The 12,652-nt window shown below is 37.2% G+C and overlaps 1 protein-coding gene across 7 annotated transcripts in view; it reads left to right on the forward strand.

Moving 5' to 3' along the window:
* Positions 1–12,652, forward strand: part of ZMYM2 (zinc finger MYM-type containing 2) — an 86,132-nt gene that overhangs the window by 38,523 nt on the left and 34,957 nt on the right. For 6 of the 7 annotated variants that reach the window (XM_048294788.1, XM_048294789.1, XM_048294790.1 and 3 more), the window contains 2 exons: positions 10,350–10,466; positions 11,047–11,197. In XM_048294788.1, the coding sequence (XP_048150745.1) occupies positions 10,350–10,466; positions 11,047–11,197 (268 nt within the window). Of the gene's footprint in view, positions 1–5,464; positions 5,616–6,375; positions 6,492–10,349; positions 10,467–11,046; positions 11,198–12,652 lie in introns of all 7 variants that reach the window. The other variant, XM_048294794.1, reaches the window with a different exon arrangement.

Genomic DNA, 12,652 nt, shown 5'->3' on the forward strand with positions numbered 1-12,652 from the left:
AGTGACTTGCTGGAGTTTTCATATCCCATTGTTTTATGTCTTTTATCTGTCATGAGATACATACCATGAAATAGACCTAGGATTAAGTCTCTTAAGGATATACAAACAAGTATGAGTGAGTAAAAGAATGAGTGAGTTTAGAATCAGATAAAACAAGATTATTCAGGCTTCTGCATCTACTATAGATTTTGTGCTTTGGAAGAGGTCAAACATGCAATAGGATCTAACAAAAATTAGGTCATCTTCATGCAGAATCTAGGTGGAGTAGTGAAGGAGAGGTGTAGTCAGACTACTGTGCATCAAGCTTCCCCTCAGAGGGCACTGGGCCTTTGTTCTTTTGAAATTTTGCTTCTGGATTAGCTTAGTTTATTAGTACTTAGTAATTGATACAGTTTTCTTTACTAATTTGATTATGTTTTAACTTCAATTTTACTTAAAATTACAGTTTTCAAATGTGCATATGTTTTCATAGGATGCTGTAGATGTGAATTTGTACATGGGAGGAAAATGCTTGATACTTTCTCTTGCGGGTTGGTTAATTTCATCTTTGAAGGAAACATGAAGCTGAAGCTAGTTTGTTTAGGTCTTGTGAAGAGGTATTTTTCTCTACTGTTGGAATACCATGGGGGGAGCACAAGATGAAGCTAATGCTTCATCTGAAATGGAAGATAATTGCCAAGGAAGCCGCTTTGGAGAAAAAGACTTTGGTATCCCAGTGAAGAAGCTGAACTGGGGTTCGGAGTGTGCCATTGCCGCAAAGATGGCCAGCTGGGTCCTGGGTTGTCTCAGAATGCCTGGCCTCTGGGGCTTGTCTTGTCCACCCCTGGCTCAAACAGGGTCACCTGCAGCAGGTCCTCCAGGACCACATCCATTTCAGTTTTTAGTATCTCCAAGGATAGGGACTCCACAGCCTATGTGGGCAACCTATTGCTGTATTAGCAAGAGTATAGCCAGCAGGAGGGGGGAGGTGATTTTCATGCCCCACACCCCCCCATCCTTCTTGAGACTGCATCTGGAGTACCATGGCCAGTTTTGGATTTGACAGAATGAAAGTCACTGTCATACTGATGGAAGTTCCATGGAGAGCTACCAAGATGTTTAGATGGCAGGAGCATGTGACGTAGTAGGACAGGCTCGGGAGGTGTTACTTTGTTCAACCCTGAGAAGCTTTAACGGGATTAGTTATCTAATGGGAGGAGACAGAAGAAGACAAAGCTGAACTCTAAGAAGAGTTGCATAGTGGAAGGAAGAAAGGCAAGAGACAGCTTGAAAACAAGGGGAAACTTAGTTAGATAAAGAAAAAAGGTTTTTTTCCTTTTTTTCCCCCCTTCCTGTAAGGATGGTGAAATCCTCCTGAGGGGTTTTGGAGTGCTTGTCCTTGGAGATGCTCAGATTTGACTGGACAAGATCCTGAGCAAACACATCTGGACCTGCTTTGAGCAGGACGCTGCACTTGACCTCAGGAGATTTCTTCCAGTCTATATGATTCTGTGATTTTGTTCTTCTGAAACAAAGAAGCAGTGATTTTTAAAATAAAGACTCAGGAAGTTTTGCATTTTTTGTTTTACTTAGTCAGTACTTCACTTGTCTTTACTTAGTCAGTAGTGAAGATTTTGGTATTTTGTTCTGGTTTTCTGCTGGCAATGAAGATCTGGTATCCTGCCATGAAGTATCAACAACACTGACATAGCTTTACATTTTTCTTAATTTCTTTTCTGAACCCACTTTTCCTTGAGGATGGTTAAAATATTAAATTAAAAATGTGCTGTAGTAAGAACGTGAGAAAGCTGTTACAGTCCTCATCAGGGATTGAGACTCCTGCAGTGATACAAGTGGGCATGCAGGGATGCAGGGAAGAGTAAGAACAGAGCAGGAACTTAGGATATTTTCCTCTGAGCATTCTCTTAGCTTCTGACTCTCAGGAGGTCAGGGCATCTCTTGAACTTTATGCAGTGTTCCTGTATGCTATTTTTGGCAAATCTCTTTAATTGGTGCATGTCCAGTCTCCTTGTGAACACATACAAACAGTTTTTCCATCCATGACTCTCTTTGGTAAGAGGTGCTGCTGATCTGCTGTCTGTTATATTAAGATCTGCCTCCTGTTTATTTTGAAATTTCAGTTGATATCCATGTGATTTAGCATAATTGTTAATATTAGAAAATACACTGAGCAGTTGATCCACAGTGCCCTACATAATACCATTTTTGGTTCTGTCATTATTCTCTTAAATTATCTTGTTTCCAGGCCAAAAATCCTTACCTCATAAGAATGCTCTTTGACCCTCTGTGTTACTGTAGCTCTCCTTAGTTTAGTGAATCTTCTGTTGATGGCAGCTAGAAGGGTAGGTACTTCAAGAGAAGGGATTCTCATATGTTGTTTTTCTGCAGAATGAAGTTAGTACAGCAGGTTCTTAGAGACTAAAGAGAATATGTTGGGAAGAATTTGAGAGTAGAAATGTAAGTTAGCTGAGAAACTTGAGTCTCATTTCACACTGATGAACAGAAAAAAATTCTTGGTTTGCATTATGGGTATTCAAAAACATCAGAGATATAGTGAGGTTCTCTGTGTATTTTGTCAATGAAGGAAGTCTCTGAGCTAGGCTCTTAAAGAATAAATGTTTGAGACACGTGTATAATACTGATTAAGTACTTTCAGGTATGCATTAAATTTTTTTAATAATAGTGTTGTACTCCTTGCTTTTTTTGAATGGTTTTAATATTTGAACTTGGAAGTTTAGGGAGTGCTGGAAAGAGTAATAAAAATGCAAGAAAAATGTTCAGCTTGAGGGAGATAATGATTACAATATTTTAGGAGCCATACATTTAAGGAGGGTTTGGAGTTTCTAAACTTCTTTATTTCCACCGTGTCCTGTCTTCTTCACTTGTGTAACAATATGTTTAAATTTCTAATAATGCAGAAATGCTCAAACATACTTTTTAGTTGTTATTACAAGAATAAAGTGAGAGCTTTGTTATTACTGTTGTGCTCCTACCCACAGAATCAAATGCATAGCTGGAATGTTTTTTGGAAATTCATATTCTTTGTTCTCTTGATAAATTAGATCTAGGTTTGCTAGATATGAATAAAAATTTTTTCTTGTTGTTTTTAAATCTGGAAGAGATAGGGTGAAGTCAGTAAACAACTCCAGTGTTTTGAGGATGTATGAAATTCAGAAGTGATTGACATGCTGTTGCACTGTTCTTTGTGTGCATGATCCTTTCTTGACATCACCTAAATGATGAGGAATTTGAGATGCTGGTTAGCAAAAGCTATTTCTGCTTTCAAGGAATTTTTGTCAAAACGTGTAGTTTGCTGACACAATGACTTTTTTTTCCAATTATGCTCTGATCAATTTACTATAAATTTATTAATTAAAACTTGTACTTTTGTCTTGCTGTTTCTTGAAGTCACCGTGGGCTCTGTTGGATTTCTCTTTTGGATGTGGAACTTGTGGAAGTTTCATTGTTTTCTGATTATATTGCTGAACTCTCTTAGTTATTTGCCAGCATATTTGCATCAATGCTTCTAGATTTACATTTTGGTTTGTTCTGGAGCTACCGAGGTTATTTGTGCAAGCAGATTTTTTTATGGTGGTTGTCCATTAAATACGTTCCAAGAAATGAAGTCCTTTGTAAGTTGTAGCCTCCTATATTGTTACTGGTAATATAACTCAGAGTTTTCTAGATGCCCTGCTTTTGTCTCTTAGCCTGCCAGAGGAGATGACTGTATAGCAGCAGAATAGCTCCAACTCACAGAACAGTGTAACTGCTACATTTTGGTCTTGGTACTTAGTGTGAATTCTGTCAGTACTGTGGCTGATTAGGAAGGTAATGATGTCCTGGGTGACATGTTTAAAGGCAAATGGAAAAAAAAAATTAAAATAGGAAGTATCCTAGAGTTGTATTTTATACCCTCTTCTAGGTAAGAGTTCAGTATTTTGACAGATACTCCTTTTTGGAGGACATCCCCAGCAAAGGTTTCATCAAAACAGCATGTGGAAGTTGTGAGGTTGTGTGGAAGTTTTACTGGTCTCTGCAAGGTGCTACATCCAATTTGTGTCACAGGCATGTGGATTTGTATGTTTACATGTGGATGTTCTTAGTATAGCAAAGATGACATTATAAACCCATAAATTTCACCTCTAGCTCTGTAAGATTGGATTTAACTAGTTCTCAAATTTGGGTACTGAAAAATAGGAAGAGCAAAGATATCCTCTGAAGTTTCTCTTACTCTGAACAAGGTGAAGCACCTATGAAACATGCTTTGCCTTTCCTTCCCCCTTCCATCTTTGAGAAGAGGGAAAGAGGAGGGAGAGAGAGTGCAAAAATAATTTCTTTAAAAGGGAAGAGATCTTAAGTGTCTAAGTGAAGATTTTCTAATATGTAATAAGGTGAGAGTCTGTCTAGTAGGAGGCCCATCGTTTTTGGTGAGGAATTTTCTCTGTCACTGTCAAAACCATACAATTTCTATGGGCAGAGAAGGTGTCTAGATACTTTGTTCTGCAACTTGCTTTATGGTGCTTGAGATATTTGCCTGACACTGACATACGTAATACATGTAGCACATCAGAGCTAATTATTTTGTATATTGACTGTGTCATTGGCATTTCTGCTCTGTGCAGCTTTTCTGTGCTTTTTATAGCGCGTTTGTTCCGTTCTGTGGAAAACTGTTGATGGACTGACTGCTGTGTTGAGAGATGTCAAAGTTGAGTCTGTTACCAGCTTCATGGAGTCACAGTTCAGCATAGAAACTCTGCAGTGTGTTCCTCCTGTCTGGAGGATTTGAGATACAATTTTTTTCTCTCCCAAGTTTACTTTTTCTTCATATTCATAACTTCTTTGCTGTGCCAGTGACTGCACAATGGAACAGATTGCCCAGAGAAGTTATGGAGTCTCCTTCACTGGAGATATTCATGAACCATCTGGGTGCAGTCCTGTGCAATGTGCTTTGGGAAGACCCTGCTTGAACAGGGAGGTTGGACCAAAGGTCTTTTCTAAGCTTACCCAGTCTGTGAATCACATTAGCCATGCCAGATTCCTGTTCCTTTCCTTACAGCCATTGTCCTGTCAAAAAGGAGAGAGAAATAAGAGTTTTTCAAACTCTTCAGCTCAGCACAACTTGCTGCATGCTCTTACCACAGTTCACAGTTTGCAGGTGGTGGGGTTTGGTATGGAGTTGGGGTTTTTTGGTTGGTTTGAGTTTTTTGAAGGGGGTGTGTATATGTGTGTGTGTCTTTACATAGAATGTTAGTTTCAGCTGGTGTTTTCCCAGGAGTAAAAGACCCAACCATAGTGCTAAATGCTCTTGAGAGGATGATCAGGAGGGTTCATATAGGAAGGATCTGATGAGGGAGCAGATGACAGAAATACAACTTTTCCTTTGTGTTTTTTTAGACCATAATTTAAGTCAAAAGCCAAGCGTAGTTTTAACTAATGCATTGTTTTGCTTTGTTTTATGTTTTAGAAGTGTGGCCAATTAACATCCTGTACTGGCTGCAGAGCTCAGTGCAGGTTTTTTGATATGACTCAGTGCATAGGACCTAATGGATATATGGAGCCATACTGCTCAACTGTATGCATGAACACACACAAATCAAAATATGCAAAATCACAAAGTAAGTGAAAAGGATGATGGATTTTCATCACTGCTAAGAGTAGACTTTTTTTTAAGTTTGAACACTGGGTGTGGGTGCATTTGTTTTACAGTTAGTCTATGCAGATGTGGCTTTATAGTTTTTAACTTCTTAAAAAAAAAAAAAAAGAAAAATACCATCTTCCATTGAATACCAGTAGATTACCCATGAGGATTCATTTTCCTCACTGGCCTTTTTTCATGATGTTGGAAAGAATTTTCAGCTGTCCTAAGGCTTCCTGTGAAAAAAATGCTGAAGGATGTGTTCTGATGTGTCACAGAATGATAGTGCAGGGTTTTTTTGCATATGAATTAATATTCTCTGAATTCTTGTATGAATCCCACCCTGATTTTTTTTTTCAGGCAAGTAGGAGGTGGATAAGAAGGGAGGTAGTTATAATGCATATAGGTACTCTCTATCTAAAGTTTTTGATCTGGTAAATAACTCAAACGTGTGTTCTTCACTATACAAAGCAGATCTCAACTTGAAGTTGAAAATGCTCCAGTGAATTTTATGGACAAAGGTGTATTTTCATATTTAGTACTGATCTTTAGTGAAAGTATTTATCAAATTTGCTATTTCTTTTGTTTTGTGTGACTTGCAGAAGCTGACTGGAAAACAGACATCTTAGTTTTCTACATTGAAAAACTAGAAAGGGCTGACCTGTAATACTCTTTTTTTTTTTTTTTTTCCCCTATTACTTTCTGTTTTATTTTGTTTGTAAACTACATTTTTCTTTTAGGTATGGAAATTATTTGCCACTTTTGTAAACGAAACTCTTTACCTCAATATCAAGCCACAATGCCTGATGGAAAACTGTACAACTTTTGCAGTTCCAGTTGTGTAGCTAAATTTCAGGTTAGCTGTTGTGTTAAATCTTTTCCTCCCTAAATATTTGTGTGCCTGTGTTTGTTTTAAGTATTTGCATATTAAACTAACTTGCTTATATATACAGGCTTGAGAGTTACAATTAACATAGCAGGTGCTTCTGGCTCATAACAATTTCTTTGATCAAAGTACTGTTCCATAATGCTAACACTAGCTGCTGTCTTAAACTTACAAAATTGGATAATAACAACCGGTTTCTGCTTTATATTGTTAGAAAATACAAAGCAGTATCACTGCTCATCTTACTTTTACCACCTCAGCCTCTTCATGGATGTCAGCCTTGCTGTTTCGCATTGAAGATCAACCAATTTAGCCTCTTTGGTACTAAATACTGTAACAAAATTCTCATATTGAATGTAGTACTAACAAAGGTCTGCCATGGAGAATAGTGATTGCTTCTGAAATGAAAGGTTAGAGCCTCAGTCATGGACAAAACTAGCTTAAAACTAGTTTAAATTGTGGCTAGAAACGAGTGTTGCAAGGCTAATGACATGCACTCTGGATGAGGCTGCTATGCTTGTTGAAAGCATCATAGTTATAGTATGGCTTAAGGTTAAAGTGAAATGTGTTGTAGCCATTAATCTCTAGGTGATCAAAGGATATTTTTAAAGAATATGTTTCAATTTTTGTATGTAAAAACATTTTTCCCAGATGTATGCTGGATAATTGGTAATTGCTTCCTCATGTGTTGTTCAACAGTTACAGCCATGCAGGGTTTTCCCATTTGTCACTGAACGTTGCTGTTTTCTGTCAGCTGGACAGCAAATCAGTCTTTTAATTGCTTCTGGGTCCTGGGTAGGACCTCTTATCATGTAGCCATGTTCTGTGGTTCCATCATAACGAATTTGGTAGGTGTCAGTGGAACTGATTAACAGAATAGCTGCATATTGTTAGTATGTGATGACACACCTGTAATACTTCTTGCAAACTCATTTAGCATCTACTTTATTGTACATGATTTTACAATTAATTGCATCCCCAAGAGCTCTCGGAACAAATACAGCCAGTGAATGACAAATTCAACCTGGGCCTTCTTGGATTTGCACATAAGTCAACATTAAGCAATATTTTTGAATAGAACTGCCAGATCATTTAGTGCTGATTGTGGGTTTGTGATCTTACTGAGACCCTGTGCTCATGTTTCTGTTGCACTCAGTGCTGCATGTGGATCTCTCATCTGTGTTGTAGTGGAGTTTAATTGAAGCAGCCTTGCAGTCTGTGAGTTCTCGGTAAAGACCAAGAACGGGTAGGTGGTGACTTGCTTACAGTTAGTTTGCTCTACCAGCACTGCTGGATTTTAACTTTTGATAGCTTTTGTATAGTCAATGTGTAGAAGAATAAAATGTATTCACCATAAGGTTGGAGTTGAATGTATGAGAACACCTTCTTTCCCCTGTTCATTTAGTGTTTAGGTGGAAAGGATGGTATATCACAATGTGAGCAGTGGCCTGTAAGTGTTCCCTTGAGGCTTCTTTTGTACCTAAGTGACATGTAAGTCATTGAACCAAATTGAAAAAATGGTTGATTTAATATGGTGCTTTGTATTTTTCAGTGTTTACTAATGGAGATAACTCTTGTCTTAATTTTCTGGCTTCATATTCATCCCTTTTTCCTGCTGTACCTGTTCTTCCTAGACTTTTTTCTTTAAGGGTTATCCTTCTCAGAACAAAATACTTGCTATTTCAGGCCTGTGTTTCCTCCCTTCTGCAAATATTTTTGTCCTTTTGGTTTAGAAATGGGTAAGTTTGTTTTACAGAACTTTAGGATTGATTATAATTTTATCTTACAAATAACCTTTTGCTTCTGGCTAGTTGTTCTTTTAATGTATTGAAATATTGGAAAGATTCAGTTCAGCTGCTTGTTGTACAGTTTATGTATGTTCTTCTTTGAGCAACCAGCCTGTAAGAGCATTTGATCTTGTAAGAAAGAGAGTAAAAGAGAGAGAACAGCTGCTTTATGTGATTTTTGTTTGGTAGATGGTGGTAGTGAGACTGAATCTTCCACACTTTGTCTTGGAGGATGTTATTGCAGAGTTAAAAGACAGAACTGTTCCCAAGGTGTGTTGTTTTAAACCAGTAATTCAATGGGTACTTTTACTGAGTCAGTTGAAGATCTTGCTGTTTAGGGAAAAATAAGCTACTTATTATTTATTGTGAACTGGACATTCCTGAACTGAAGGTGCTGAGTATACTTGCTTCCTGATTCCTTCTTGTTTTCAACAAGAGCTATCACTGTGCTTCCATAACCCACACAGTAGCAGGTGTTGACATGGTGTTTGCTCTGTGAAGAAACCTGCAAGTGCTGAAGTGCACAGGTTGGACCTTGCAGTTAAAAATGCTTTTGTTGTTCTCATGGTAGTGCAAGTCTTCAGCTATTTAGAGCAGCCAAAGTGAAGCAAACCTTCCTCAGCCACAGGGACATTTGCTGGATATAATGGGAAAAATGCGATAATACTGTGTGTGGGCATCAGAAAAAAGTGGTTATAGAAGTTATATATATAAAGTTGTTAGGGGACAATGGGCCATTGAGGTAAAGGTGTCATCTTTTTGCTGCTTGGCATTTGGTTCTCGGGTCCTGCTTGTGATTAGGAAATGTGTATCACTACTTAATGTCTGCAAACTCTTGATACAGAATTAATGCATCTGCATAAAATCATAGTGCTTGCATGGCCAGCACAGATCAGGGTTTATATCAGCAATAAGTCTCAACACAATTCTTTATTTATTTTTTAGTGTAGGTGAACCCTTACTAACATGGGAGTCTGAAGAAAAGTATCCTGTAACAGAAATGTTTTGAATTCTCACTGTTATATGCTAGAGAGGTAGCAACAAATCTGCCTGAAGAGAACTTGTCTTTAAATATATTTGTTTTGTTGCAAATAGTGTGGGAAAGTTAGTTGAGAAGACAGGTGTAAGAAGTTTTTCCTGGATTCTTCAAGTGTCTGTGATTACTACTGATTCAAATTTTTTGTCTTGACCGTCATGTCCGTAATACACCAATAGTTTTTGCTTAATCAGGGAATATGCAAAAAGACTGTGTTCTGTAGGCACATATAAGACATACTGCAAGACACAGGTACTGTATAATTGAGTTATCTTATCTACTGCTTGCCTCAGAAATGCATTAAAGAAATTACTCAGTTACAGAATTAAATTCTCATACCTGCACGTGCAATCTGTAGTATTTTTCTCAGTCTTCAAACCCTGAATTGTTTAGGGGCTGGCTGTGTGAATAATTGCATCTTCCTGCCATGGGATTGAGACTGCCTAGGACTGTTAGCTAGTTTTTTCTTAATCTGAGTAGATGTGAGTTTTCTCACTGAAAGCCTTTTACTTTAGTATTTTGTATTTTCAAGTGGTATGCTTACGTAAGGTGCTGATATATCATCTGCCTTGGTGAGATTTGGATTTGAAAATGTTTTTTGGTCTTTGTTTGTCACTAAAATAATGCCAGCTGTGAAATGTATTTATCTGAAAATACATGTTTTGTGATTAACAAAAATAATCAGTTTTGGGATACTTTTTCTTAATTTTTACAAAAAAAGGTATTTACCCTTAAATAAAAGACAGTAGAAAGGTAAGGTAAAAAAAAAAATGACTTCAAGTAATTATGGTGGAAGCAAGGGTAAAGATTCAAAATTGGAAAACCTGAGATGACAAGGGAAAAGGAATTAAGGTAAAGAACCAACCTGCTGTGCTTTTGCCAGAAATGCTCTTGAGTTTATTAAATAAACTCCTAAATTCTCAAACACTGTAAGCTTAATTGAAAGCAACCCACATTTTAAAAGTAACTCTGTTTTTTAGTGATGTATGTATTTATGTTTTTCAGACTCTCAGTGTTCAGTCTTCAACAAATGGTCAGTTTGTCTCTCCCAGTGATATTCAGCTGAAATGTAATTATTGCAAAAGTTCTTTCTGTTCAAAGCCAGAAGTACTGGAATGGGAGGTAAGGGGGGGTGTTGGTGTTGTTATTACTAGAATGATGATGTGTTTAAAAATTTAAACTTAGAACTCTAGTACAGTTTTTCTAGCTATTTTATAAGGTATTGAAGCTTCTTTAAAAAGTTCAGTTGAAATCTACCTGGTTCTGTAGAATATCATTTAACTTCAGTGTGGATAAAAGTGAATGTCTTTGTTCATAAGTAGTATCTGTGGAATTTAAAGAAAAATATATTTTCTCAGCTGTAAATCTGAAATCTGCTTTCATCTTCAGTTATTGTAGATATGATAGAGCATTATTACACTTCATTATGAACTGAGAGAAGTATCTAAAGAGGATATGCTAAGTTTGAGTGGCATACTTTCTGTTCAGTGTTTTCATGTGAAATGATGAGTATTTGTAGCACTGTCAGGTTAATTTGGATTTACAAATTTTAGCGTTAGAAGTCATATCCTGATCATGTGTTTGCAGTTCAGTTTACTTTATAAGTTGTCTTAATGGCAATTATTATTTCAAGTTGCACTAGTCAGAATTTAATATTTTATCCATTAACCTTATTCACGATGCTTTGCAACTTTGCGTTTAGAACAAAGTGTATCAGTTCTGCAGCAGAGCATGTTCTGATGATTATAAGAAACTGCACTGCATAGTTACATACTGTGAATACTGTCAAGAAGAGAAAACGCTCCATGAAACAGTGAATTTCTCTGGTATCAAAAGACCCTTTTGCAGTGAAGGTATGTATGTATGTATTTGGTTTGTTTCCTGAGGTACTGGTCATTGTTCTACTGCAGTTGACTTACTTTGTTAATATATAATGTTAAAATAAGGTAACAACTCATTCTGTTGTACTTACTTGAGGCTAAATCAGAAGTCTTTTCATTGCTATTACTGAAGCGATTGTACCTGTTATTATTAGTGTATGTACCTTTTAATTTATCTGAGCTGCCTTTAGAGCTTTTCACCACTTATTACAGGTTAAGGGTAGCACTCTTCAGTGTATGTGTATAAATGCATGCACATATGTATGCACATTGCATATATACATATGCACAAAAAGTTATACATTCTTTTTTTAAAATGTATGCAGTAGTGCATATACAGCATTAACTGCGCTGATGAACACCAAGCTTTCTCTTCTGTTAGTATTTTCTAAGTTAAGTACAACAGTAGAAGTTCTACGTTGGCTTAGAATGGTTACTTAAGCAATAACTTGAATGATGCCTGTTGATGTGTGTTGATTACTGCCATGACAATTTGCTTGACTGATTACTTGAGTTTTGAAAAACAGAACAAACTAAAAGGGGACTCTATGGGCCTAGGATTCTTTTAAGTTGCATTAAAGCACAGCTTTAATAGAAAAAGCAGAATAGAGTTAACAAGGCCCTATCCTTTCCACTTCTGGTGAGCTCTCCTTTGATACTGGTATTTAATCATGATCTTAGAAGTTTAACTACAGGTTTGGATGAGCTATCACTCACAAATATGGTGAATATTTTTTTCTTTAGTTATAAGAACAACATTTTCCATGTCATTTGATAAGACCTGTGGAAGATCTCTGCTTTCAGGCAGATTAAATAGCAGATGTGCCAGCTTACTTGTAGGAGGATCCTGCTAAGCTGGAGAGGGTTGGAATGCAGGGCTGGAGGTAGGCTTTCCTCCATGCCATTCCCTTACAACTCGGGACTCTGCAATCTTTTCTTTCTGAAGAATGTTCTGGACTGTGAAGTGATAGCTGGAGAGTAAAAAACGGGCAAATTAAGGCCCAGCCTCACAGTGTATTGTTGCATCGCTCAGCAACCTCTAGCTAGGAACTGTTCCTGTGAATGAAACAATTCCACAGAATACATTCAAACAAGAGCAAGATGCTTTTCTGGAGATTAAAGTATATGGTTGTATTAGTGTGAACATTTGCAACTCCCTCATTTTAAAACCTGGTGGCTGTTACAAGGAAATGAGTAGGATTCATAATGCCAGCTATGCCATTACTAGTTCTGTATGAGGAGGCTTGAAGTAAGTGAGGACTTGTTTCCTATTGGAAAATTTGAGGAAGAAAAGAAATAAAAACAGTCTCTCCTGTGTAAATATAGATACTAAGTGGGGGGAATCTATTGCCAGATGTCGTAGTGTGGGTCTTGAGTTTGCGGGTGCTGGACTGCCAACTCAAGAGCAAATACTGTATTTATGAGGGT

Source organism: Corvus hawaiiensis, chromosome 2 (assembly GCF_020740725.1).
Source record: "Corvus hawaiiensis isolate bCorHaw1 chromosome 2, bCorHaw1.pri.cur, whole genome shotgun sequence".
Classification (NCBI taxonomy): Eukaryota; Metazoa; Chordata; class Aves; order Passeriformes; family Corvidae; genus Corvus; species Corvus hawaiiensis.